The sequence below is a fragment of the Benincasa hispida genome, chromosome 12 (assembly GCF_009727055.1).
Source record: "Benincasa hispida cultivar B227 chromosome 12, ASM972705v1, whole genome shotgun sequence".
Classification (NCBI taxonomy): domain Eukaryota; kingdom Viridiplantae; phylum Streptophyta; class Magnoliopsida; order Cucurbitales; family Cucurbitaceae; genus Benincasa; species Benincasa hispida.
The window spans coordinates 61954149-61977420 of NC_052360.1; the positions used below are offsets into that span (position 1 = coordinate 61954149).

General features: G+C 31.8%; 3 protein-coding genes, 1 long non-coding RNA gene and 1 other non-coding gene across 10 annotated transcripts; 3 read left to right on the top strand and 2 right to left on the bottom strand.

Moving 5' to 3' along the window:
• Positions 1–4001: 4001 nt before the first annotated feature.
• Positions 4002–9564, top strand: LOC120068241 (protein REDUCED WALL ACETYLATION 2). Its single transcript, XM_039019954.1, is given in 18 exon segments — positions 4002–4542; positions 4752–4843; positions 5440–5580; positions 5661–5717; positions 5830–5902; positions 6160–6318; positions 6606–6755; positions 6865–6925; positions 6928–7033; positions 7035–7090; positions 7171–7292; positions 7459–7545; positions 7631–7719; positions 7803–7865; positions 7969–7994; positions 7997–8021; positions 8336–8432; positions 8521–9564. Coding segments are annotated over 18 exon segments (1548 nt in total). The 5' UTR covers positions 4002–4509; the 3' UTR covers positions 8632–9564.
• A 1652-nt stretch (positions 9565–11216) lies between these two features.
• LOC120067908 (pentatricopeptide repeat-containing protein At3g48810) lies at positions 11217–15072 on the top strand. 6 transcript variants are annotated; one of them, XM_039019534.1, is made up of 2 exons: positions 11217–13913; positions 14936–15072. In XM_039019534.1, exon 1 carries the CDS (start codon positions 11343–11345, stop codon positions 13323–13325), a length of 1983 nt encoding a protein of 660 aa, XP_038875462.1. In that variant the 5' UTR covers positions 11217–11342; the 3' UTR covers positions 13326–13913; positions 14936–15072. The 6 variants fall into 6 exon arrangements, with proteins under 6 accessions (XP_038875462.1, XP_038875460.1, XP_038875461.1 ...); XM_039019532.1 differs by having other exon boundaries at positions 11217–13844; XM_039019533.1 differs by having other exon boundaries at positions 14933–15066.
• On the bottom strand, positions 13988–15606 carry LOC120067910 (desiccation-related protein PCC13-62-like). The gene is made up of 3 exons (XM_039019539.1): positions 15242–15606; positions 14919–15144; positions 13988–14632 (listed from the first exon to the last, which is right to left on the bottom strand). The coding sequence occupies exons 1-3, from the start codon at positions 15565–15567 to the stop codon at positions 14255–14257; spliced, it is 930 nt and encodes a 309-aa protein (XP_038875467.1). The 5' UTR covers positions 15568–15606; the 3' UTR covers positions 13988–14254.
• LOC120067911 lies at positions 15408–15916 on the top strand. The gene is made up of 2 exons (XR_005479046.1): positions 15408–15541; positions 15636–15916. It is a non-coding gene; the product is annotated as an uncharacterized LOC120067911 (long non-coding RNA).
• Positions 15917–22178: 6262 nt separating this feature from the next.
• TRNAF-GAA lies at positions 22179–22250 on the bottom strand. Its single transcript has one exon. It is a non-coding gene; the product is annotated as a tRNA-Phe (tRNA).
• Between the last annotated feature and the right edge of the window lie 1022 nt (positions 22251–23272).

Below are 23272 nucleotides of genomic sequence, written 5' to 3' on the forward strand. Positions count from 1 at the left end.
TATATACATAAATAATGAATAATAAATCAAATAATAAACCAATTAAGTAATATGAATAAAACAACATAAATCTATACGTGTAACAATCCTATCGAGGGAAGGATAACAAACGTTAAACCACAAATATATTTATACAAGCCTTCCTCGGATTCCAAATACAGAGTTCCACATCAGCAGCCATGTCAGCTGCCATATGGCACCAACTTATCAAGTGGACTGCTTTGCTGTGGACTAGTTAAGTCCTCAATATCCATATATAGAAAATGAAAGTTGCCCTAATTTAAAAAAGCAAAAAAAAAAAACTTTATCCAAAATTTTAAATAAAAATATCTAAGTAAAAATAACCCATAAAGTTATTGACCAGACAAATAATTCAATTCTTGATTTCCTTTTTATAGTTGAAATAATTGAAGGTATTGTTTGACGTTTCGAATGAATTATTAAATGAACTACGTAAATTTATATATTCATCTTTATATTATTTTATGTGCTCAGTATTTTTTTACTAGTCAATTTCGTAATAGAAATAAGAACAAATGATAAAAAATAGTACCTTCCAAATCTGAGCAAAAAGATAATTTTTTTTAATGAAATCAAATAATAAAAAATTCTAAATCAGATAAAAAGTTCCTCTTCCAAAATAAAAGAAGGAAGTTCAAGATTTGTTTTCCTCAGCTATGGGAGTGCCAGCGGTACCGTGACGGTGGAGTGGCTCAGACGACAGTGATGGCAGTAATGTGGAATCGTTGAGTTGTGGCAGAAGATGATGATAAACTTGAAGAGTAAAAAAAACAAAGAATAAGATAAGAGGGTAAAAATTTAAATTCCACCTCATTAAAAAATTGTCACTTTTATGTCAACTTACATTAGCTAAATACAGGCACTAACACATCAACGTAACTAAAGGACCATTTTTAACTATTTCTCAAATGTGAGGGATTAAAATATTTTTTTAAAAAAATTTTAGAGAACAAATAGACATGAAATCCATACTCTAGGGATCAAAAGTATATTTTACCTAGATTTGAACCACGATCTCTTGGTCTCTAACACTTTTGTATGCTATACTCACTTTAGCAAGATTAATAGATACCTCCCCCTCCTTTCAATCGCCATAAATGTTGTAGTATTTAAATGATAATATTTAAATTTTAATTTTTAGAAATTATATGATTAAATTATATTTTTACCCATACAATAATATTATTTTTATAATGAAATTTTATACTATTTTCTTTGAATGAAAAAATTATTGGAAATAACTAGTTTAATATATATAATTTTATTTGGTTGGGAATAAACAAAATTGCTAAAATGCATATATTAAAAAATAATAAACGAGAAAATTTTCCTCGTGGGGAACCGATCCCCACGAACTCCCTCACGGAATCCTCGCCCCGATCCCCTCGAGAAATTTTGCAAGGACGGAGAAACCTTCACCGTCCCTACTCATTGGACATCTCTAGTTTAATTACTGATCTTTTATTTTAGTTTTTTTTTTTTTAAAAAAAAAACATGTTTGATAATTGTTTGGTTGTTTTTTGTTTTTTTAGATAATTGAAAAAAATATTGGTAATCATGGTTTTTTTAATAAAATATTAAAATAAGTTTTGGATGACTTTTTTAGTTTTATACTTTTTTATATATATAAAAATAATGTCAAACTATTTTTACAATAACTTATCATTTAATAATATATATAGTTAAAAAAAATATATCTTTACTTTTAATTTTTTTTAATCCATGAATGAATATTTTATATGCATCAATTAATCATAAACCAAAAGAAAAAAAATAACAGAAATAAACATATTGATAAAATACAAGTTTCATTTGAGATGTAAAAATGAAAATATTTAATCTAAACCCGACTAATTTACATTTTTTATACTTTTATTTCATATATAGTACTCAATGTGTCACAAGATAGAATTATCAAAAGGTAACTCGACAAATACTAGTATAAATGCATCATTTAGAAGTTGAACTCAAACCATAAGGCACACGTGATTAAATCCAGAAAAGGATTAAAAATTAGTAAAGAAACAAAAGTAGAAATTTTTCACACATCTTAGGAATTAATCCATATGTGCTATGGGAGACGAGTAGAGATGTCTACGATGCAGGGTCGGGATGTCATTCTCCATCTCCATCCCCGTTCTCCATTTTATTCCCCATCCCATGAAATTCCCTATGGGGATCGAGGTGGGGATTTACAATGGGGAATTCGCGAAGATCGGGTTCCCCACAATAAATTTTTCCTGGTATTTTTTTTTTTAAATCTCATTAATTTAAATCACTAATGTGAGCAAATTTTAATTAAATAGTAAATTTATCACTAAATGAATTTAAAGATAAATTACTCAAATTTTGGCCTAAAAAGCTAATTAATTTTTTTAATTAGAAAGAAATAAATATAAATAAAATTATTCACATACATAATCTAAATTTAAATATATTCATTAACTTTCCCAAAAAAATAATCAAATTTGAAATTTAAATGTAATATTTATATAATAATAATAACATAACATTAGATAACTATGCTAAATAAATATGTAAAAGCTAATCGGGGTGGGGAATGCATTTCCTATCCTCGTCCCCTTTTACCCGTTCCCTTTTAGGGATTTTCCCCCAATCCCTCCTCCATTCCTCGCCTAATCAGAGAACCCGTTCCCTTTTAGGGATTTTCCCCCCAATCCCTCCTCGCCTAATCAGATAATCCTGTTCGAAGTGGGCCCCACGAGTTTCGTCGGGACATTAGACATCTCTAAAAACGAGCACCTTTACCATCAGAGCACCAACACAACATGCTTATTAAATTGTTAACCTTGTATTAAAGACGATAATTCTCTTTATTTTTTTCTTTTTAATTCTTTAACAATTTAAAAAATGTTTTTAAATTGAAAAAATAGAAACCTTAACTGGGTATAAACAAATTTATTTTTCAAAAACTAAAAATAAAAAGCTTCGTTTGATAACCATTTTATTTTTTATTTTTATTTTTAAAAATCAAGCCTATAAATACTATTTCTATTTTCAAATTTCTTTATTTGTTTTCTGTCAAAATTTGAGAACTAAAAAAAAATTAACTTTCAAAAAGTTGTTTTTGTGTTTTGAATTTGGCTAATAATTCAATCATTGTACTTAAAAAAGTCGTAAAAAATGTGGATAAAATAGACTTAATTTTAAAAAATAAAAATAAAAAATCAAATGGTTACCAAATGGGCTTAATTGTTTTTACTTTCAACATTTGGCTAATAGTTCAATTCTTATACTTGAGGAGAATGTAAATCATGGTAATAAATTAGAAAGAATTAGACTTAATTTAAAAAAAAAAGAGACTAAAAACGAAATGATTACCAAACACGATCTATTAAATAGACCCATAATTTTTAGAAAGTAGCTTTTATTTTAAAATTCAATTATTTTACTCACGAAATCTCAAAATAGCAATTGAGAATAAATAAACTTAATTTTTAAAAATTAAATACTTATGAAAGGGAGGAAAACTAACAATAAGAACCACAAAACCCAAAAAAAAAAAAAAAAGGAACAAACTAAAAATTGTCAACGAGTATGAAAAACCAAATCATGAAGTGAAATTACACTTCAAACAATGGTTAGACCATATTTAAATTTTGTTAACTATGTTGTTATTGAGATGGATTAGATTTTGCACCAAATTGTTGTTTATGCTAATTAACGACTTAAGATGTGTTTAATATAATTTTTCAAATGTTCCGATTTTAAAAATAAGTTATTTTTAAAAAAATTGAAATGTTTCACAATCACTTAAAATAGTTATTGAAATATTTTTAAAATTCATTTTAAATCGTTTTTATTATAAAAAGTTAAATAAAATAAAATTTTGAAATTTTTTCCCTCTCATCGATCCAAACAGGCCGTTAATATTTAAAAAAACAATAAAATTAGCGACTTAATAAGCCAGTAATTATTAATTATTAAATACACAAACTTTATTAATTATTAATTTTAAATTTTAAACTCCTCTGCAGTTGAAAAAGGAAGAAAATGGAACCAAGGTTGACTAGACCATTGATGACGCCCCTGTGTGCCGCCGGCCATGTCGTTCAAAATTCTCGCCGCAGGAAGAAACTCCGGCACCGTCCTCAAAATCCTAAACCAAACTCATCTCAAATTCACCCCCAAGACAAACGCGAAGTCTTCTGTACTGGAGATCTTCGGCGTTCGCAGCGTTCTCTCTCGAATCGGTTTCACTATGAAACTCCAACGTTAGAAACACTTTAATTTGTGGTTATGGTTCCATTAATTGTTTACAGCTTTCTTCGTTCTTCGATATACCGTTCTTCTTTCTCTGCTACATATATATACTTCCAATGGAACTCTTCTCTTCACTCATCTTCTTCTGTTTTCTTCTCTTCACATGCGAGCGCCAAAACGTAATTGGTAATGTTTCTTGTAATCTCGTAAGCATTCCTTCTGATCGACTTCTTCCATTTCGGATTTTGTCGATAACTCATAGCAATGGCTTTATTAGGCCCTGTGACTCACGCTCAGGTTTGTATTCCAATCACTTTGCCACCTATTTCAATTCGTTCGATTAACTTGATGATCCTGTGATTTGAAGGAAGTTAGATTCTAATGTTGTAGTTTTTCTTATAATTTCGTTCGCTAGCTCCATTATCGGATAATGACATTTCATTATGAATGGAACCTACTTGAATGTCATTATGGATTTATACTGGTTCTGTCACTTAATTGATCAGGTTTCGTGTCTTATCGGATTTGTAACCATTATCGTTGCGTGGATTTATTCAGAGTACTTAGTATTTAAAAAGAAGTCGATCTCTTCCAAAGTGTAAGTTTGAACTATCCTTTTTAACTGTAAATTTTTGTTGTCCTCTCTTTTCTTAAGACATGTTCATTTTTATGTCCTCTCTTTCCTTTTAGCATACTTTTACTTCTGTAAATTAAGAGGAGTGCTGAAATTAGGTTTATTGGGAAGGAGCAGTAGATTCTGCAAGAAAGCTCTTTAACTTAGTTCTTATCTACCATTTTCTACAATTCCAAATTTGTCTCTACATCTATAATTTCTTGCTAGCAACAGTCTTGGAAATCATTTTACTAGCTACATTACTTTTGATTAGAACATCAACTTAATTTATTTTCCCCCCTTTTTGAACCCTCCCCATTTCTTGTTTACTTGAACTCAAATATAACTTTTCATCTATCACTGAAAAGTTTGGTTTCTTGTTAAAAAAGTAAATCAGCTTATCAGCTTAATCAGTAAAAAGAGGAAGAATAATTAATAACAATGAGAGAATTTAGTTTATTAGAAAGCGACAATATCTGGTGCTTTTAGTTAGATATGTTGGCTTTAGATGTCAGGATATTATAGTAGAAAAGTCGTTCATCTTTTAACATCTTCCATACTGAAACTGGATTCTTTTTCAGAAGGCATTCTGATATTGGCTTGGATGAGGTAGAAAGTCATACTGGAAAAGAAGATGATAGAGTTGTTTTATTAGAAGGGGAGGCTATCAAGTCTATTCCTTCTGGAGCTCGAATTCCACCTTCATTCTCTACTTTTATCAGGTTTACAAAAGGAAGCATTAGTTTCTTCCTACATCAGCTGCTGATTCTTTAGGTTTGCTTATGTTTATTTTGCCTGCTAGGTTCATTACGCTGGAAGAGTCATTCTTGATAGAAAATCGAATGTTACTCAGAGCAGCGTACGTAAACCCTTGTATAGAATTTAAGCTAAATATTTAAATGTGACATCTCTTGAATGTTGAATTTTATCCCTTTTTTTTATTAATATATTTCTCTCTTTCTCACTTTCAGATCTGAACTTGGTCTTCTTGTAGCATACTTCTACACTTGTGACCGTACTGATATATTTGGAACAGGAACAAAGGTGTCTTAGATTCAAGAACTCTATTCTTCCAATTTCTTTTAGTAATTTTATTTTTTACATTGTTCATTAGAAACCATTCAGATATGTTCCTATTACATATGTACTTCTTCGACATTAAATGTATTATATATATATATATAAATAAATAAGTGATTTTCTTTTACACTTAAGATTGAAATTTGTAATTTATATGAACTTCATTTTGTTGACATACACCAGTTGTGATTTAATCTCTCTTATATGGTCAAATTTTGCAGAGTTACAATCGAGATCTTTTCTTCTTTCTCTTCCTTATTCTCATCCTAGTTTCAGCAATTACTACGTTCAAGATACACCTCGATAAATCGCCATTTTCAGTGAAAACCTTACTCTTCTTGAATAGGCATCAAACCGAGGAGTGGAAAGGATGGATGCAGGTCAGTCAGTCCTACACATAATTATCAGTGTTCTCTTCAATGAAAGCACAGTTTCTTACTAATATGTGTGTGTTTTTGAAATAAGTTTCAACAAACTTTCATCCATTGGACAGGCAGTGGTTTTTATGTTAGCTGCTGAATCACGTCAACTAGGAGATTTGAATTTAGTGAAGCATGATTCCTGACTACGTTTTGTCTTAATTTCGTCTCTAATCTTCCCAGCCATAATGTGAAATTGCTCACAAAGTTACAATTGCTAACTTCATTTTCTTTTTGTTCCTCTACAGGTAATTTTTCTGATGTACCATTACTTTAATGCAAGAGAAATTTACAATGTTGGTCGTGTATGTGTTGCTGCCTATGTGTGGATGACTGGATTTGGGAATTTTTCGTATTACTATGCTCGTAAAGACTTTAGCCTCTCTAGATTTGCTCAGGCATGCTCTCCTATTGATTCTTCAATTTTTTGCTAGTATATTTTGAAAGAGAAGATATTTGTGGTCAAAACTAATATTTCATTGACTTTTTACATTTTTTGCTGAGCAGATGATGTGGCGGCTTAATTTCTTGGTGTTCATGTGCTGCATTGTCCTTGACAACAGTTACATGTCTACATCTGCCCCTTGCACACTTTTTTCTCTCTCGTGGTATATGGTACTATTGGTGCTCTGCACAAGTACAATGAGATTAGAACCGTCATTGCGGTGAAATTTTTTGTGGGAAACACCGGGAGTGTTTGACGTGCTTTGGGAACCATTTACCTTCATTCTAGGTAGCTTTAGATCTATTTTTATCTTTTAGAGGATAGAGAATTTCCTCCAACCAACTTAAAATTTCAAATTATTATTGCAGGATATAAAGATCCAAATCGATTGGATGAACACTTGCCTCTTATGTATGAGTGGCACTTCCGCACGGGGCTTGATCGTTATATTTGGATATTAGGCATGATATATGCATACTATTATTCAACTGTAAGTTTAAACGTGCTTGATGTTGTACTATCTTCACGTTTTTAGTACTTGGAAATTGTAGTTCTTTCATGGCATCATAAGGCGTCTTAACGTCTTTGATTGATCCAATCCAAATAAGGCTGCATTTTCCTTTAAGATATTCTTTATGATGAAATGCTTTTGATAGATTGAGAAGTGGATTGAAAAGTTAGACGATGCAAAACTGAAGCCCAGGATACTGATCAAAACGACAATTGTTGTGACATCCGCAACGGTAGAATGTTTATTACTTTAACATGTAGCACAGTCATTTATTGGTTTTATCCTCCTCTAGTTCAAGCCGTTTTGTGACTTTTCAGGCCGCATATCTATGGTTTGAGTACATATTCAAATTGGACAGTATTACTTACAACAAATATCATCCTTACACTTCTTGGATTCCCATCACGTATGTGAACCTTTTCTTATATAGAGCTTGAAATAGAAAAGCTATATATGTTAGTTAAGTATTATCTTGTTCACGTGGAGCAGGGCTTACATATGTATACGAAATATTACCCAGAGTACCCGTAGCTATACGTTGACCCTTTTCGGGTAAATCTTCTTGTTTACTATTATTATTATTATTATTTTAAAACCCATTTACTGCTTTTTTTAATCATATAATTTAACTTTTAATTGCTTTAAACCCATCCAGTTGGATTGGAAAGATTTCACTGGACACATCTCGCAGTTCCATATTTGGTTAAGGTATGAACCTCCTTTTTCAGCTGGTGTTTTGTTCCATACATAAAATGGTTTTGCAAGAAACATAATACATTTTTATGAATTTCTGAATTCGACAAGCCTTGGTGGCAAATGCATAAATAAAGATAACAATATATCAACAATTAAACTGATAATTGGAAACTGATTTTGTAGACCGATTGATTGGACTATTTTGTATATCCTTTGGATTATTTCATTCATCAATTAAATCGTTTCTTATATAAAAAAATAATCATATACTAAAATATGTACATGCTATAGTGGTCTCTACTCTACTCGCTAACTTTATCTTCCAGATCAAATGCTCCGGATGCCCAGCCGAAGAAATTACTCATTATCATCCCAAATTATCCTTTATTGAACTTCATGTTTACAACTATCGTATTTATGACGGTAAATAGTATCAGTTATTTACTTTTTACGTCTTGAAGCCTTTGAATGTGCTAAATTTTGATCCCATGTTTGCTTGTCTTGTCTGCAGATTTCCTACAGGCTCTCTGAGCTGACAAATACATTTAAAATGGCTTTTGTACCTAGCAAGGACAGTAAGTGCATTATGTATAACATGATTACCGCAGCTGCAATCATGTGAATCTTGTATGCCTTGTCATTTGTATTCCTTAAAGTCCCTCCAAAGTTGGTAAAGTCCCCTCTACTTTGTTTCTTAAAATATTTTTCCATGCTAGGATATCTCTAAACAAGAACACTCCAGAACGATATAGAAAATTCAAGAACACTAAAATATGGGAATAGAAAAGTAATGAGATAACCTAATCTTTTGAGAGGTCTAGTCTTTTCCAAATTCTCGAAAGAAAATCCCACAAGATTCTTCACACTTTTGCTCCCAACACCACTCTCTCTATTTATAACTAAAAGCATTAGAAAACTTACCATCTAATTACTAATATGCTTCTTCTAATAACCATACTAATAATCCTAATATTTTCCTAATCGAGGGACTTACATAGGCTTAAAACTTAATAGTTACTGTTTTAAAAAGATCAAATCAAGAGACACTCTCATGTGTATCAGGAGGAAATATTGGGACATGGAAGACTCATACTTCACCTAATAACGGTATTGGGTATATTATTTGATAATCATGTTCCATTTTAGTGTGATTTCAAAATGGTTCAAATCGTTTGTATCATGTTGAAAATCACTTATAGACATGTTTTTAATAATTCAAAATAAGTTTAATGTTTGACTTTACACTTTCAAACGTCATTTTCATATCATTGAAGTTGATTTTGATGGTTGAAGAGATGTTGTCACTGCAGGTTTGAGAGTCGAAGATAATGAAAGATTGTACAGAAGGGCAAAGTGCACTACAATTTTGTGTGGAAGACACATTTTAAAGGAGAGAGTGCTGAACCATGAAATATTCTTCTAAGAAAGAAGGGAAAAGAAAAAAAACGAAATTTGTTTGATAGGTTAATCCACTTTGTTCTTAGTGGGTTATAAAATGAAATAAAGTACGTGTTGCCACCACTTTAGGGCATAATTAATGAAATTTTGAGATAAGGGTCCGGTCTTCCATGTTCTTTTCCCTTTCAATTTTGTTACTTTTCAATAGTGAAATAAAGAGTAAAATTTCACCCATTTGACGCATAGGTCAATTTGACATATATAATATTATTCTATTTTCTAAAAGGATGTTTAATTACAAGTTTAATTCCTTATCTTTTAAATTTATATATCCTTAATAGCTTTTTAAACTTAATATACGGTTGAATAAGTAACTTTTTAAATGGTCTCTAAACTTTAATATTGTGTATACTAGATTCCGAAAATTTAAATGTATTGTAGGTATTTGGACTTCCAATTTTATCTAATGGTATTACAAATTTTAATCTTATGTTTAATAATTTCAATGATATATCATACACAAATTTAAAAGTAAAAAATTTACATTTTAAAGTTTTAACTGCCTATTAATTACATAGTTAAAAGTATAAAGATGATGGGTGGTAGACATTTTATAAATATAATTAACTCTAATTTTAGAATATGTTTGATACATCCATGAACTTTCAAGTTTATGTCTTATTCAATTAACTTTAACTAGTGTAATAAACTTTTAATTTTGTGTCATACATATCATTAACTAGTTTGACGTTTTTTAAATTCACAGAATTACCAAATTGAAAGTTTTAAGTCATAATAGGCATAAAGTTCAATTTTAAATCTAATGTACCAAGTATTTAAATGTTTTTTTTTAATTAGAAAACCTACTAATACAAAATTGATAGTTTATACGGTTGAGTCCGTATCGTCGCGGAGCAACAGCCGCGTCCGGATCTGATCTATCTACTCGGCAATTCATCCGGTGACTTCACGGTCACCAAAGAAGCCCCATGTATTATAGAGACCGTCAAGCACATCCGACAAAGATCAAGGGGGATCTCATTGTTGCATAACTCATGTCGAGAGGTGTAAGGCTCTTCCAATTGAAAAACAAATTCTAGTCATTTATGCTGCTGTCAATGGATTCTGTGATCGAATGAGCTAAAAAAGGTGTAATTCCATGTTGGTTCGGTTCCTCCACTAGCTGAAGCGATTGGTCAAAAAGACATTTGATAGCCTGAAAAACGGGAGTTAACAACTGCCCCCAAAAGACGCTGTTTTAGCAAGAAGTCCGATTTCAATCATTATCTACGAGGGAAATTGACTTGACGCCCAAAAAGATGGGGTTTTTTCAACTTTCACAATCTAAATGTCTGTCTACGAGCGAAAATACGTTGATACCCATTTTGACGGAATTTCCTAAAAAATGCAATCCAAAATGAAGTCTATGAAAGAAAAGTTAGTTATGCCCAAAATCACGAGAAAATGAAACTGGAGTGATTATTTGATTTTTATTTATTTTTAAAAATAAACCTATAAAAATTAGGATTGTTTTTAAATATAGAAAAATAAATCAAAATATTTACAAAATAGAGCAAAATTTTACAATTATCACTATCTATCAACGTGTATCATTGATAGTTCTAAAATTTTATTATATCTTATAAATATTTTCAACAGTTTTATCATTTAAAATAATTTTCCTCAAAACTACTCACATTTATTCATTTCTAGGTTTTGCCCAAAACTTTTTAGAAATATTTGTAAGATAAAACCCAAATTTTGAAGAGTAAAAAAAAAAAAAAAAAAGTTTATGAAAGAAGTGGAGCTGACCCGAAGGATATAAATAAGTGGGAGCATGGTCTATCTTGACAGAATCATTGTTTGGATGAGCCGAGTTCTTGGGATTTTGATTGTGCTCTAAGTTAAGTTTTGAAATTCAACCATTCTTCTAAAATGTATTTGAAAGAGGGGTGCTCCTTATTGTTGAAGATTCAGAAACCCTTAATGCCGTTCGTGCTAAATTCCAACCCCATCATCAATCCCCGTGATCTCAATAAACAACACCTTTTGCAAGAATCCGATGTGCTCAAACGATTGAAAAAGGATCGGAATCTTGCGTCGGCGTTAGAATTCTTCAGCGCCATAGCCAATTCAAATGCCTTCAAGCACACCGCATCGACGTACAAAGTCATGATCGAGAAGCTTGGGCATGAATGTGAAATGGATGTGGTGCAGTACATTTTACAGCAAATGAAGATGGATGGAATTAGTTGCTGTGAAGATTTGTTCGTATGTATAATCAATAGTTATAAACGCGTTGGTTCCGCTGAGCAGGCGCTTAAAATGTTCTATCGGATTAGAGAATTCGGGTGCAAGCCGACGGTGAAGATATACAATCATCTTTTGGATGCATTGCTGAGTGAAAACAGGTTTCAGATGATTAATCCGTTGTATACTAATATGAAAAAAGATGGTTTAATTCCTAATGTCTTTACATATAATATACTTTTGAAGGCGCTGTGCAAGAATGATCGTGTTGATGCTGCACACAAGCTGTTTGTCGAAATGTCAAGTAAGGGCTGCCCACCTGACGTGGTTAGCTATACGACTATGGTGTCTTCACTGTGTAAAGAAGGTAAGATTGATGATGCTAGAGAGCTAGCGGGAAGATTTAAACCGAGTGTTCCTATTTATAATGCTTTGATTTATGGGATGTGTAAAGAAGGAAGAATTAAGGTAGCGATTAAGTTGTTGGGTGAAATGATGGATAATGGAGTTGATCCCAATGTGGTCTCGTATTCGAGTATTATAAATTCTCTTTGTGATTCGGGGAATGTTGAATTGGCTTTTGCGTTATTAGCTCAAATGTTTTCAAGAGGTTGTGATGCCAATATCCATACCTTTACGCCATTGATAAAGGGTTGTTTCATGAGAGGAAAATTCTATGAAGCTCTTGACTTGTGGAAACTTATGATACAAGATGGTTGTGCGCCAAATGTAGTTGCTTACAACACCCTGATTCATGGTCTTTGTAATAGTGGGACTTTGGAAGAAGCCTTACAAGTATATGATCAGATGCAGAGGACTGGCTGCCTCCCTAATGTGATTACTTATAGCACTCTAATTGATGGTTTTGCTAAAAGTGGTGATTTGGTTGGTGCGTCTGAGACATGGAATAGGATGATATCCCATGGCTGTCGTCCTAATGTGGTGGCCTATACTTGCATGGTGGAGGTTCTTTGTAAAAACTCGATGTTTGACCAAGCCAATTCAATTATGGAGAAGATGATTCTTGGAGGTTGTACTCCAAATACTGTAACATTCAACACGTTTATCAAAGGTTTGTGTGGAAATGGAAGAGTAGAATGGGCAATGAAAGTGCTTGACCGAATGCAAGGACATGGGTATCTTCCTAATATCACGACTTACAACGAGTTACTTGATGCTCTCTTCAGGATGAACAAGTATGAAGAGGCTTTTGGACTATTTCAGGAAATTGAAGAAAGAGATTTACAGCCAAACTTAGTGACATATAATACCATTTTATATGGTTTTTCTCGGGCTGGCATGCTCGGGGAGGCGTTGCAGCTTTTTGGTAAAGTACTTGTGGATGGAACTACCCCTGATCCCATCACGTATAATACTGTGATACATGCCTATTGCAAGCAGGGGAAGGTTAAGATCGCAGCTCAATTGGTGGAACGAGTTAGTTCTATGAATGAGTGGCATCCAGATATCATTACATACACTAGCCTCATTTGGGGTGCCTGCAACTGGATAAATATAGAAGAAGCCATTGCGTTTCTTCACAAGGCAATTAATCAAGGAATTTGTCCCAACTTTGCCACATGGAACGTATTAGTTCGCTGTTTCTTCGACTCTTTAGGTCATATGGGACCAATTCACATTCTGGATGATATTCTGAGAAAGGGATAAGATGGCCGAGGTTGGAAGATGATCATACAATCAACTTCGGTTGTTGCTGTGACGTCATATTACTTATATTGAGAGATTTTTGCTTCAACCCAATTGTAATGCTCGAGGAAAAGACTGAAAATTTCAATTATCAGGCAGTTGGCACTCTTCATGAATGTGCAGAATACTTACCTTTGTACTTCCCTTCCTGATCTTATGCTCCCTGTCATCGCATCTACGGCAAGGAAAACTCAGACATGGATATTTCTCGGCTGCACTTTCTACCACTGCAATTTCATCTGTGTATAATCCAAATTCCTTCAGAAAGACAGATATCTGACACATAAATCATATATATGCTTGGCTGGTTATGCTTGTCTTCACTTACTCTCTAAATAGACTTGGGGGGAAGTCAATTTACATGGTGCGCATGTCAGTGGAGCAACAGGCCATTGTTGAGTTCTTCTGGCGGCATATTCTTGTTATCATGATAGCATCTTCTCGCCGTGTGATGTTTTATTGCAGAAATAAATCGACAAGGTAATGTCAGTGCTTCTGCCATCAGTCAAGAAGCGTACATCTTTTCCCATAAAGTGCATGATTTGCAAGGTTTGCACTATATTCATTTAACGTGATTTTTAGTTTTTGTTCTAATCTTAATAGGACACAGACGTAATTCGTGATTACTATTGGAATTTTATTTTTATTTTTATTTTTATTTTTATAATAGGAAAGAGAGACCATTTATTGATTAATGAAATCATGAAATACAATAAAGAGTCGTATCTGTGGAAGAGTTACAAAAAACACCTTCGTTGTGATAGAACGGTAGATAAGCTGGGAGGAGAAGGATGACTCCATGATAAAGCAAGTGAAATCCTCTTTATTGATGATCTAGAAGTAGAAAACATCTAGAACAGCATTATTTGCTACGTGCCACTAGAACAGCATTATTTGCTACGTGCCATGGATTTAGCGATGCGGCCATCGGCTCCCTCTGGATAGAAACCCCCAGGAACATGCTCATTACCCCCACCATACAAAATCCTTAGAATTTCCTGGGGCGTTCTTGGAAATGAGAGTGAGTTTTGATTTCCAGCAAGCACGTTCCCTGTAATCTTACCCTCAGCACCCTCGTTTTTGGGTACCACAATGCCTTCATCTTTTATACCTGCACGTCCTAACTTATTCCGCAGATCTGAAATGCGCTGCGTGAACACTGCCACTGTCACTCCATATGGTTCAACCTTTTTAGTTGCATGTTGATAAAGTAGCGCTCTGATTACTGCATCTTGACCTGATTCAACACCCAGCAGTCCTGCAACAAGCTGAAACATTGGTCGTAGAATTGTGGTTAGTGTTATGTATGCATGTTAGAATTAAATTTATCTTTGAATTTCAGGGAATATAATAGGAATGCTAAGCATTCTTAGGGATATTATAAAGGTATGTTAGTGATTAGTTAGAAATGTTGTTATGGAGTTTTGGTTATAAATAAAGAGAGTAGGAAAGGAGGACGTTAGACGCTGATTCAGTTGGTTTAGTTGGCCAAATTTCTCAAATACTTGGTTTATCTTGTAAGTTTTATCTTTTATCTTGCAATATAATTTTTACCTTCTTGGCTACAGCAGACTCAAGACTTGGATTTGCTCCAACATACCCAGTGAGTCCAATATAAGGAATAATGTAGGATGCGAGAAGGAAATTCAAGCCATTAGCATAAGGATCAAAAGGTGGATACAACGGACGACCAAATGCTTTATCCATCACTTTGGCAAATGACGCTGAACTCAAGTCTAGCAATGGCCTTGGAAATCCTTCGACTGTATCTTTAATTGCCCTGCATAAATTGTGTGATGTGAAATGGCCTGCAGAGACTCGTATGGAAGTAAAAAGTCAGTGGATGTCAACTAGGAAAAAATAAAATAAAATAATACCTCAAGTGACCAACTTCCTGATAGGCAAATTGCAATATGATGTCCTTGATGAAAGGACCCAACTTAGCCATTTTAGCACCAATGGGGGGTGGCCCTCCCATGGTTAGATTTGGTGCAACTTTATCCAAACCATATCCCAGAGAGCCATATAAGAAGAATTCTGCTTCTAGGTACTCTAAATTCAGTGGGAATTCTAAAAGATCAACATCTCCTTGGGGAATGGAATGGTTTGCTCTTCTAACAATTGCATTACAATAAGTTGGCAGATAGAGGATGATGAGGAAGCTGACAGCGGCGGCGGTAATGCTCATACCATATTCTCCCATGGTTTGATATTTACTTTTCTACTGTTGTAATAATTTGGATTTCAACCTCACTTATGCCCTTTTTATAGGCTACTGCTTGGAGTTGGTAAATGTATGAGAAGAGTAGATGGCAGGCAGAGGATGCAGATTTAAAGTTTGATTGCCACGTTGATTCGATATGCTGACACCAACACCAACACCAACACCAACTGACGCAAGAACAAACAAGGTAAGTAGGTGGATCCTTACTTCCGCATGAATGGATGTTGTCTTTGCATGGCCATTCGGCGACCTTGTTTTTATGATTATCGAACTTAAACCTGTAACATAACTTCTATTGAAGGAAAAATTATTCAATTCGGTCATTGTAGATTTGGATGTTCTCTAATAACTACTCAATATAACTTGAAACACTAATCAGCCAGGTCATCTTAATATGACTGAAAATTTACATGTTCTCGAATAACCACTCAATATAATTTAAGATACTTCTCTCCATAACCAACTTGAAACATTAGTCAGTTAGGTTGTCTTAATATGACTGAAGATTTGCATGTTCTCTAGTAATCACTCGATATAAATTCAAGTTGTCTCTCTCTACAACTAACTTGAAAAATTAACTAATCGTGTTGTCTCAATATGATTAGAGATCTGCATGCTCTCTAATGACCACCTAATATAAACTCAAGTTCTTTCTCTCTACCACTAACTTGAAAAATTAGTCAGCAAGGTCAAGATTTTCATGTTCTCTAATAACCAGTTAGTATAAATTCAAGTTACTTCTTTTCGCAACTAACTTGAAAAATTAGTCAGTTGGGTTGTCTTAATATGATTGAAAATTAGCATGTTCTTGAATAACCACTTAATATAAATTCAAGTTACTTCCCTCTACAACAAACTTGAAAAAAAATTAGTTAGTCAGGTCGTCTTAATATGATTGAAGATTTGTATGTTCTCTAATAACTACCTGATATAAACTCAAGTTACTTCCCTCTACAACGAACTTGAAAAATTAGTCAATCAAGTCATCTTAATATGACTGAAGATTGTTAAACATTGTCGATCACATTGTAGTCGCTTCATTGAATAATTTCTTCCATTTGAGAGTTTAACACATGGCACAAAATGACTCTTTAATTTTTGTCATACATAAATTTTTTTTGATGTTTTATGCATGTTCTCTAATAATCACTCAAATATACTTTTTTTTTTTTTTTTTTTTGTCCCTCTTGCACTTTCTCAATAAGAAAATTTTTATTAGTTTCTATCACTTATAGACATTGATAGACTTCTATCTGCTTCTATAAAAAAAGATTAAAATTTTATTACTTTGTGTAAATAGTTTCTTTATTTTTCTATTTTTGAAAATTTTCTTCCTAATATCTCTCTTGATCGATGGATAGTTTTCTACGTCTCTTTGCATAAAGTAATTGTTATCAATAAAGAAATTATTATCATGAAAAGGAGAGTGCATCCATCAACTTTTATTGAAATTAATTGAAGGCAAGAAAACATATGAATGTGTCCAAAATTTATGAGACATAGTTAATAGAAATTAATTTGTTTTGAAAAAGTTTAAAATAAATACTAATTTCAAGATAAAAGTTTTAGAAATTAAAATTTGATATTTTAAACTAAAGAACTAAAATAAGAAAAAAAATAAAAAATAAAATATAGAGATCAAAATGATTATTTTACGTATAGTAAACGTAATCCATCAAGCTGTTCCATATCATTGCAAGCATCATTTATGATCTAATCCAAGTTTCCGTCTACAAGAAGCAATAACAATCCCAAAATGTTTAAATTGGGTCAATAAAGGTATATTGGAAAACTTTGGGGTTAATTAAAGGAATATTGCTATTAATTTAAATAGTAAAAAGGAGTCCTTTTCAAAATACTTAGGTAAAAGGTTGTTTTTTTTTTCTTTTTTTTTACGTTTCTACGTCGATGAGTAGAAAATGGATTATATGAATGTATCTCTTGAAGTGATACATTCATTTAAGCTAATATTGTATTTGTACGTGTTGTTAGCATGGCTTGTGAGAAAAGAGACGTATTCTATTAGATTCTTGACACCACGTTGATGTCGAATGGTACCAAGGTTTAGTGTTTACTATTTACATCTTCTCTTCCCTTCTCTCGATTTCACTATTAAGAATCGTTTATTTTTTTAGGAATATAGATAATAAGAATCTTTAGATGCCCAAAATTATAGATATTTGACATCCTTAGAAAACTATGTTTGTTTTGTTAGAAATATTTTTGAAGATTTTTGAGAATTCTTGTGTGTGTCTGTTTTTTTTGTGTAGCATTTCTAGTCAGGAATGTCATAAATTTACATAATATTCCAAGAATGTGCTTACGACTAATCATTAAATTATAATTAATTTAATATAATTTTGAACTTATACAACATATTTGTTTTCATTGATTTGATTTTTTTTCAAATTAATATAGTTTTATTATGAGTTGTTTTCAAATATAAAAAAATAAACAAAAACATTTATAAATATATCAAAATGTCATTGTTTATTAGTGATAAACATTGATGGACTAATATCATCTACCATCAATAAACACTGATAGGATGTCTATTAGTGTCTATTACTCATAGATTGTGATATTTTGCTATATTTAAAAATATTTTCGGTAGCTTTTCATTAAAAACAATTTTCTTTTTATTATTTTCTTTGTTGTTTTTCTCAACAAAATAATATATATTAATTTAATATTCTTTATAAAAACAAATATAACTTTAAATTTAAATCCGAATATCTTTCTAGAATTTTTTTTAAACTGCAATATAACTAAAAAGAGTGAAATACATAGTTCACATATTTATAGTACAACGGCCCGGTGCAACAAGATGCACCAGCTTGACTTGGGGGGAGGGGTGGTGATTTAGTTGCAATGGGCGGCAAAGTGGCTAAATGATTAAAAAGTAGAAAGGATTCCTTCAACACAAGAATTCTAAAAATCCACGTTTCAAGAGAGTATCCAAAACTCTTGAGATATCCTAGAATGTTCGAGAATCTCAAGATGTTTGGATATCTTAAATGCATTAATCGAGATGCCCACCCATAAAACAAATGACCTCATAGTATCATCTCCCTTGAAAAATGCGTTCTATCTCACTATCTGCTTCCTTTTACTCTCAATATGATCATCTTCTTCTTTTCATATTTTTCTACCAACAACATTTTTTTTGTTCACTTCTCTTCTCATATTTTATCACTAGAAACCCATACTTACCTGCTGTCATTTTATAATATTTTTCTCTCTTCTCATCTTTTAAATTTTCAAAGGTTATCTTATTTTTCATATTTTAGTGTAGGTTTTATTTTTTAAAAACTATCTTTTTAATGATTTTTCTATTATTACTAATGTACGTTTATATTTTCTACTGTGAAAGATATATAAAAGAAAAGTTGCACAATGGTTCTTCTAAAGGTTACGTGTTTAGTTATTATTATTTTTTAGAATTTAATTATTCATTTTTCCTCCAAATGAATCTGATTTTTTATATTTCTTTACTAGTACTACTATATTTTTTTGAAACTTTGACAGCAAAAAGACTAAATAAAAAAAAGTTAGAGATTAATATTCGTCAAAATAAATTGGTGTAGAAATTAGCATGCTTAATCTTTTTCCAAATGAATTGTTTTAATATTTTATTTTTTTCTGTTTTTTTTTACAAGTACTAATATATATTTTTAAAAGTTTGACAGCATAAAAGACTATATAAGACACCATAAGAAAGAAGTCCGAGATTATTATTTGTCCAAATAGGTTGTAGAAAACAAGGTAGGTTTGATTTTAATTTTTAACATGTTTTTTTTATGTTTTTATTTATTTATTTATTATTTATTGTTTTTTTTTTCAAAGATATTGTAATTAAAGTGTGGAGTGGGGGGATCGAATCTCTGACCTTAAGATCGATTGTATGAACAATATGTTAGTTAACTATGTTCTTGTTGGTTATGTTTTTATAATTGAATGCTTGTGCCAGAAATTTCCCGAATTGGTTTGTCATTTCCATAAAGGATATAATTGACAACTCTAAGCTCCAGATTATCCCTTTCTTGCAATAGATCATGTGGGAAAAGTGTTACTAAATTTATACCGTCGACTAGTTCATATATGATTACAGGTCGAACAAAAACAAAATACGATATTGAGATTTTTTACCGGAACGCGATTGGTTTTTAAGATCGTTTCCGGTTTTGGGCCTTTTACTAGTTAGTCCCGGTAAAGCCCCCAGACGGCGTATTTTTTTGAAACGAGGCCCTCTGTAACGCGACATAAAGACTCCTTATTTTTATTTTATTTAAATTTCATAAACCTAAATTAAAACTAAACTAAATGATAAATATGATAAATGAAGCGAAATCCAGTAAAGTAAAGTATTGTACTACAAAACAAAGAATAATTAGATGACTTGGATCAATATCCGGATCCTATTGTATATGTAAATGATATAAAAAAATAAGAGTTCCTTTCTTGATTCTTGATTTGTTCTACAGAAATAGAACCTCTCCTTTAGTCATAAAGGGAAGTTCCTACGACATGATAGATCGGTGACCTTTGAAAAAAGGGTAAGAAGTCGTTTCTCTATTTATTTGATTTTTGACATAATTGATAAATCAAATAAATAGAGAAAAGTCGGCTATCAGAATCGAATCGATGACCAAATGCGATGCTTTAACCTCTGAGCTAAGCGGGCTCACATAACAGAAATGTTACATGCATAGTAATTTACTAAATTACTGGGATCTTAGCTATTCCTAATTAATATGAATATAGGATCTAATTTCATTAATAGAATATAGTGCTAGAAAATTTTGATCTATTTATCAAATGGATGTGTATCAATAATTAATGTGTTAATCTCAATTAGATAGCAAATTTTTGTTTTTGAATTTAAATGACATTTAAAATTCTTATTATTTTTCTGATTTTTGGTTATTTTGATTTTTGATTTTTTAATTATTTACTCTTTTCTTTATTTTTTTTTTTTACTATGCTATTTGAATGTCGGTCTATTTAAATGAAATGAAAATATTACAATATTTCATTACATAATTTTGATTTTTTCTTTTTATATTATGCTAGAATCGTTACTTGAACGAAACTAGATCTTGTGGAATCATATTGAATATTTGACAAGACATTCCGTACCTTCTAAAAAACCAATCCTTGTTTACCAACCACACATTGTCTAACCAAATCCAATTCTCTCTCGATATTTCCTCAAAAAATCCGATTCTGCGGATTCTTCCCCCAACTAAAGAAGAGATCTTGGCGAATGCCACATATGAAATTGAGCACAATTTTGCAAAGAAATAGCCCACTTGTTTCTCGAGAAGAGATGGGAAATATGCTCAATCTCATTTGATTGAATAGTTGACCCAGCTCCTTGTTGTTTAAAGAAGCCCTCCACTTAAATTTGGTATTTTTTCACGAAAAGCAAACATGAGATAACAAATCCAGTCTTTCACTAAGATTTCGAATAGTGTCGCCGAATTACAAGTTGATTATGTTTTGCCTCTTGCTCGGAGAAAGACGATGCAAAATTCCCAATCATCGGTCCTACATGATACTGATCATGATGACATTCTCATATTATACAAAAAGAACTTCATGATCATTTGTATCATTTCTCTTTGAATGAGATTCTACATTTCCACACCGGTTTCATATTAGATATCTTACAACATATATGATATCTCTCTTATTTTCCGACTCAAGTTCCTCACACCACAGCGACACCCAGTTAGATTCAGGCATGATACACTTTTTAGTTGGAGCACAAGATATATGAAATAGATTCCAAAATAATTAGAATAAATATAAAACATGATATAACTTTTCAAACACCTACACAAATCCTTAGATGAGTTGAAGGAGGCGGACTGTTAGCTAGTGTGTATCATCTTACGAGAATCGAGTTGGTATAGATCAACCGGAAGAGGTATAAAAGTATTTTCCACAAGGATAATCCTAGAATTCCGTCTGTTTTCTGGTTTGGAAAAGTACGGATTTTCCCGAAAGGGAATCTTATGTATATGTTGGGAATTTCTTATGAATAATCATCCACGTCTAAAGCGTATTTTAATGCCTGGAAGTTGGGTAGAATGGCCTTACGTAAGGATTATATTGCCTCCAATTTTTATGAAATACATGCTCATTAAATAATACGAAAACTAATTCTTCACTCGACAACTCAAGATATTCAATATATTTTTGTACGTTCTATTCTAGATATAGCATAGTAATTGAAGTCTCATCATCTTATTATTATTTGATTTGAAATATTATTTTTTTTATAAAAAAAAAAAAAAAAAAAAAAAAAAAAAAAAAAGACAATTAGATGATTTGGTGAGATTATCAAATTTTTAACATACTTATTTTGGAGAGCAAGCTAATAGGATGAACTAAAATGCATTATTGAACTATGTATCACGCATGATGACTTAGATGTGTTTTGAAAAAGTCACATAGGGGGAAATGAAGAAATATAATAAGAAAAGAGAATCGGATTCTATTTGTACTGTATCTAAGATGAATCTTGGCCATTTATCTAATATATATAGTTTAGTTAAAGAATAGATTTCCAAGACATCATGATGTGCCAAGAACCAGATTTGAACTGGTGACACGAGGATTTTCAGTCCTCTACTCTACCAATGAGCTATCCCAGCAATTTCCAACACATTATCCTTAATTTAATAGATGACTTTGATCTATGTCAATTGTAATCAGAAAAAAGTATTCCAAAGTCTTCTTTTTGAAGATCCACGAAATTTCAAGGCTTGGATAAGACTTTGGAAGTTTCAGTACAGTAGACAGTATTGTTAATCATTCAAATTTTACAAGGGGATTACTTGCACAAGGATGTTCGTTTGTACGTGTATCGTATAGAATACATACCACAAGCCTTGTGATAAAAAATTAAATTTCCACTCAAATACGCTGTGAAAGAGTCGAATGAATGAGAAACATAACGAATTGTGAATTGCTAATGAAAGGATAATAAATTAAATTAAAGAGGCCAAGGGCCTTTTAGGATTTTGGGATAGAGGGACTTGAACCCTCACGATTTTTAAAGTCGATGGATTTTTCTCTTACTATAAATTTCATTTTTATCGGTATTGACATGTAGAATGGGACTCTATCTTCATTCTATTCGCATCTGATTAATCAGTTCTTCAAAAGATCTATCAGACTATGTATGATGGAGTAAATGATTTGATCAATGAATATTCGATTCTTTTTTCAAACTTGGAGATATTGGAATCGATTCATAACAATTTGATATATCATTTTTAATATTTATATATAAATATCAAAAAAGAGAGATTCAAGTTGCATTAATCAATATAGTATTTCAATACGTAATACGTTTATCTTTCATCTTTCCTGGAGTTTTCAATGGAAGGATTCATTCCTTTACTAATAGTCAACTCCATTTGTTAGAACAACTTCCATGAGTCTCTGCACCTACTTTTTTTTGTTTTCAAAAAAAGGATTTAGCTCAGGATTGCCCATTTTTCATTCCAGGGTTTCTCTAAATTTGAAAGTTATCAGGTTTCTATACCAAGACTCAATCTAATTAAGTCCGTAGCATCTACCAATTTCGCCATATCCCCCTTTTAAGATTAGTATTGCATTATGTTGCCCTTCCCCGTTTTCTTTCATTTGTATTATACCGGAACCAACTGAA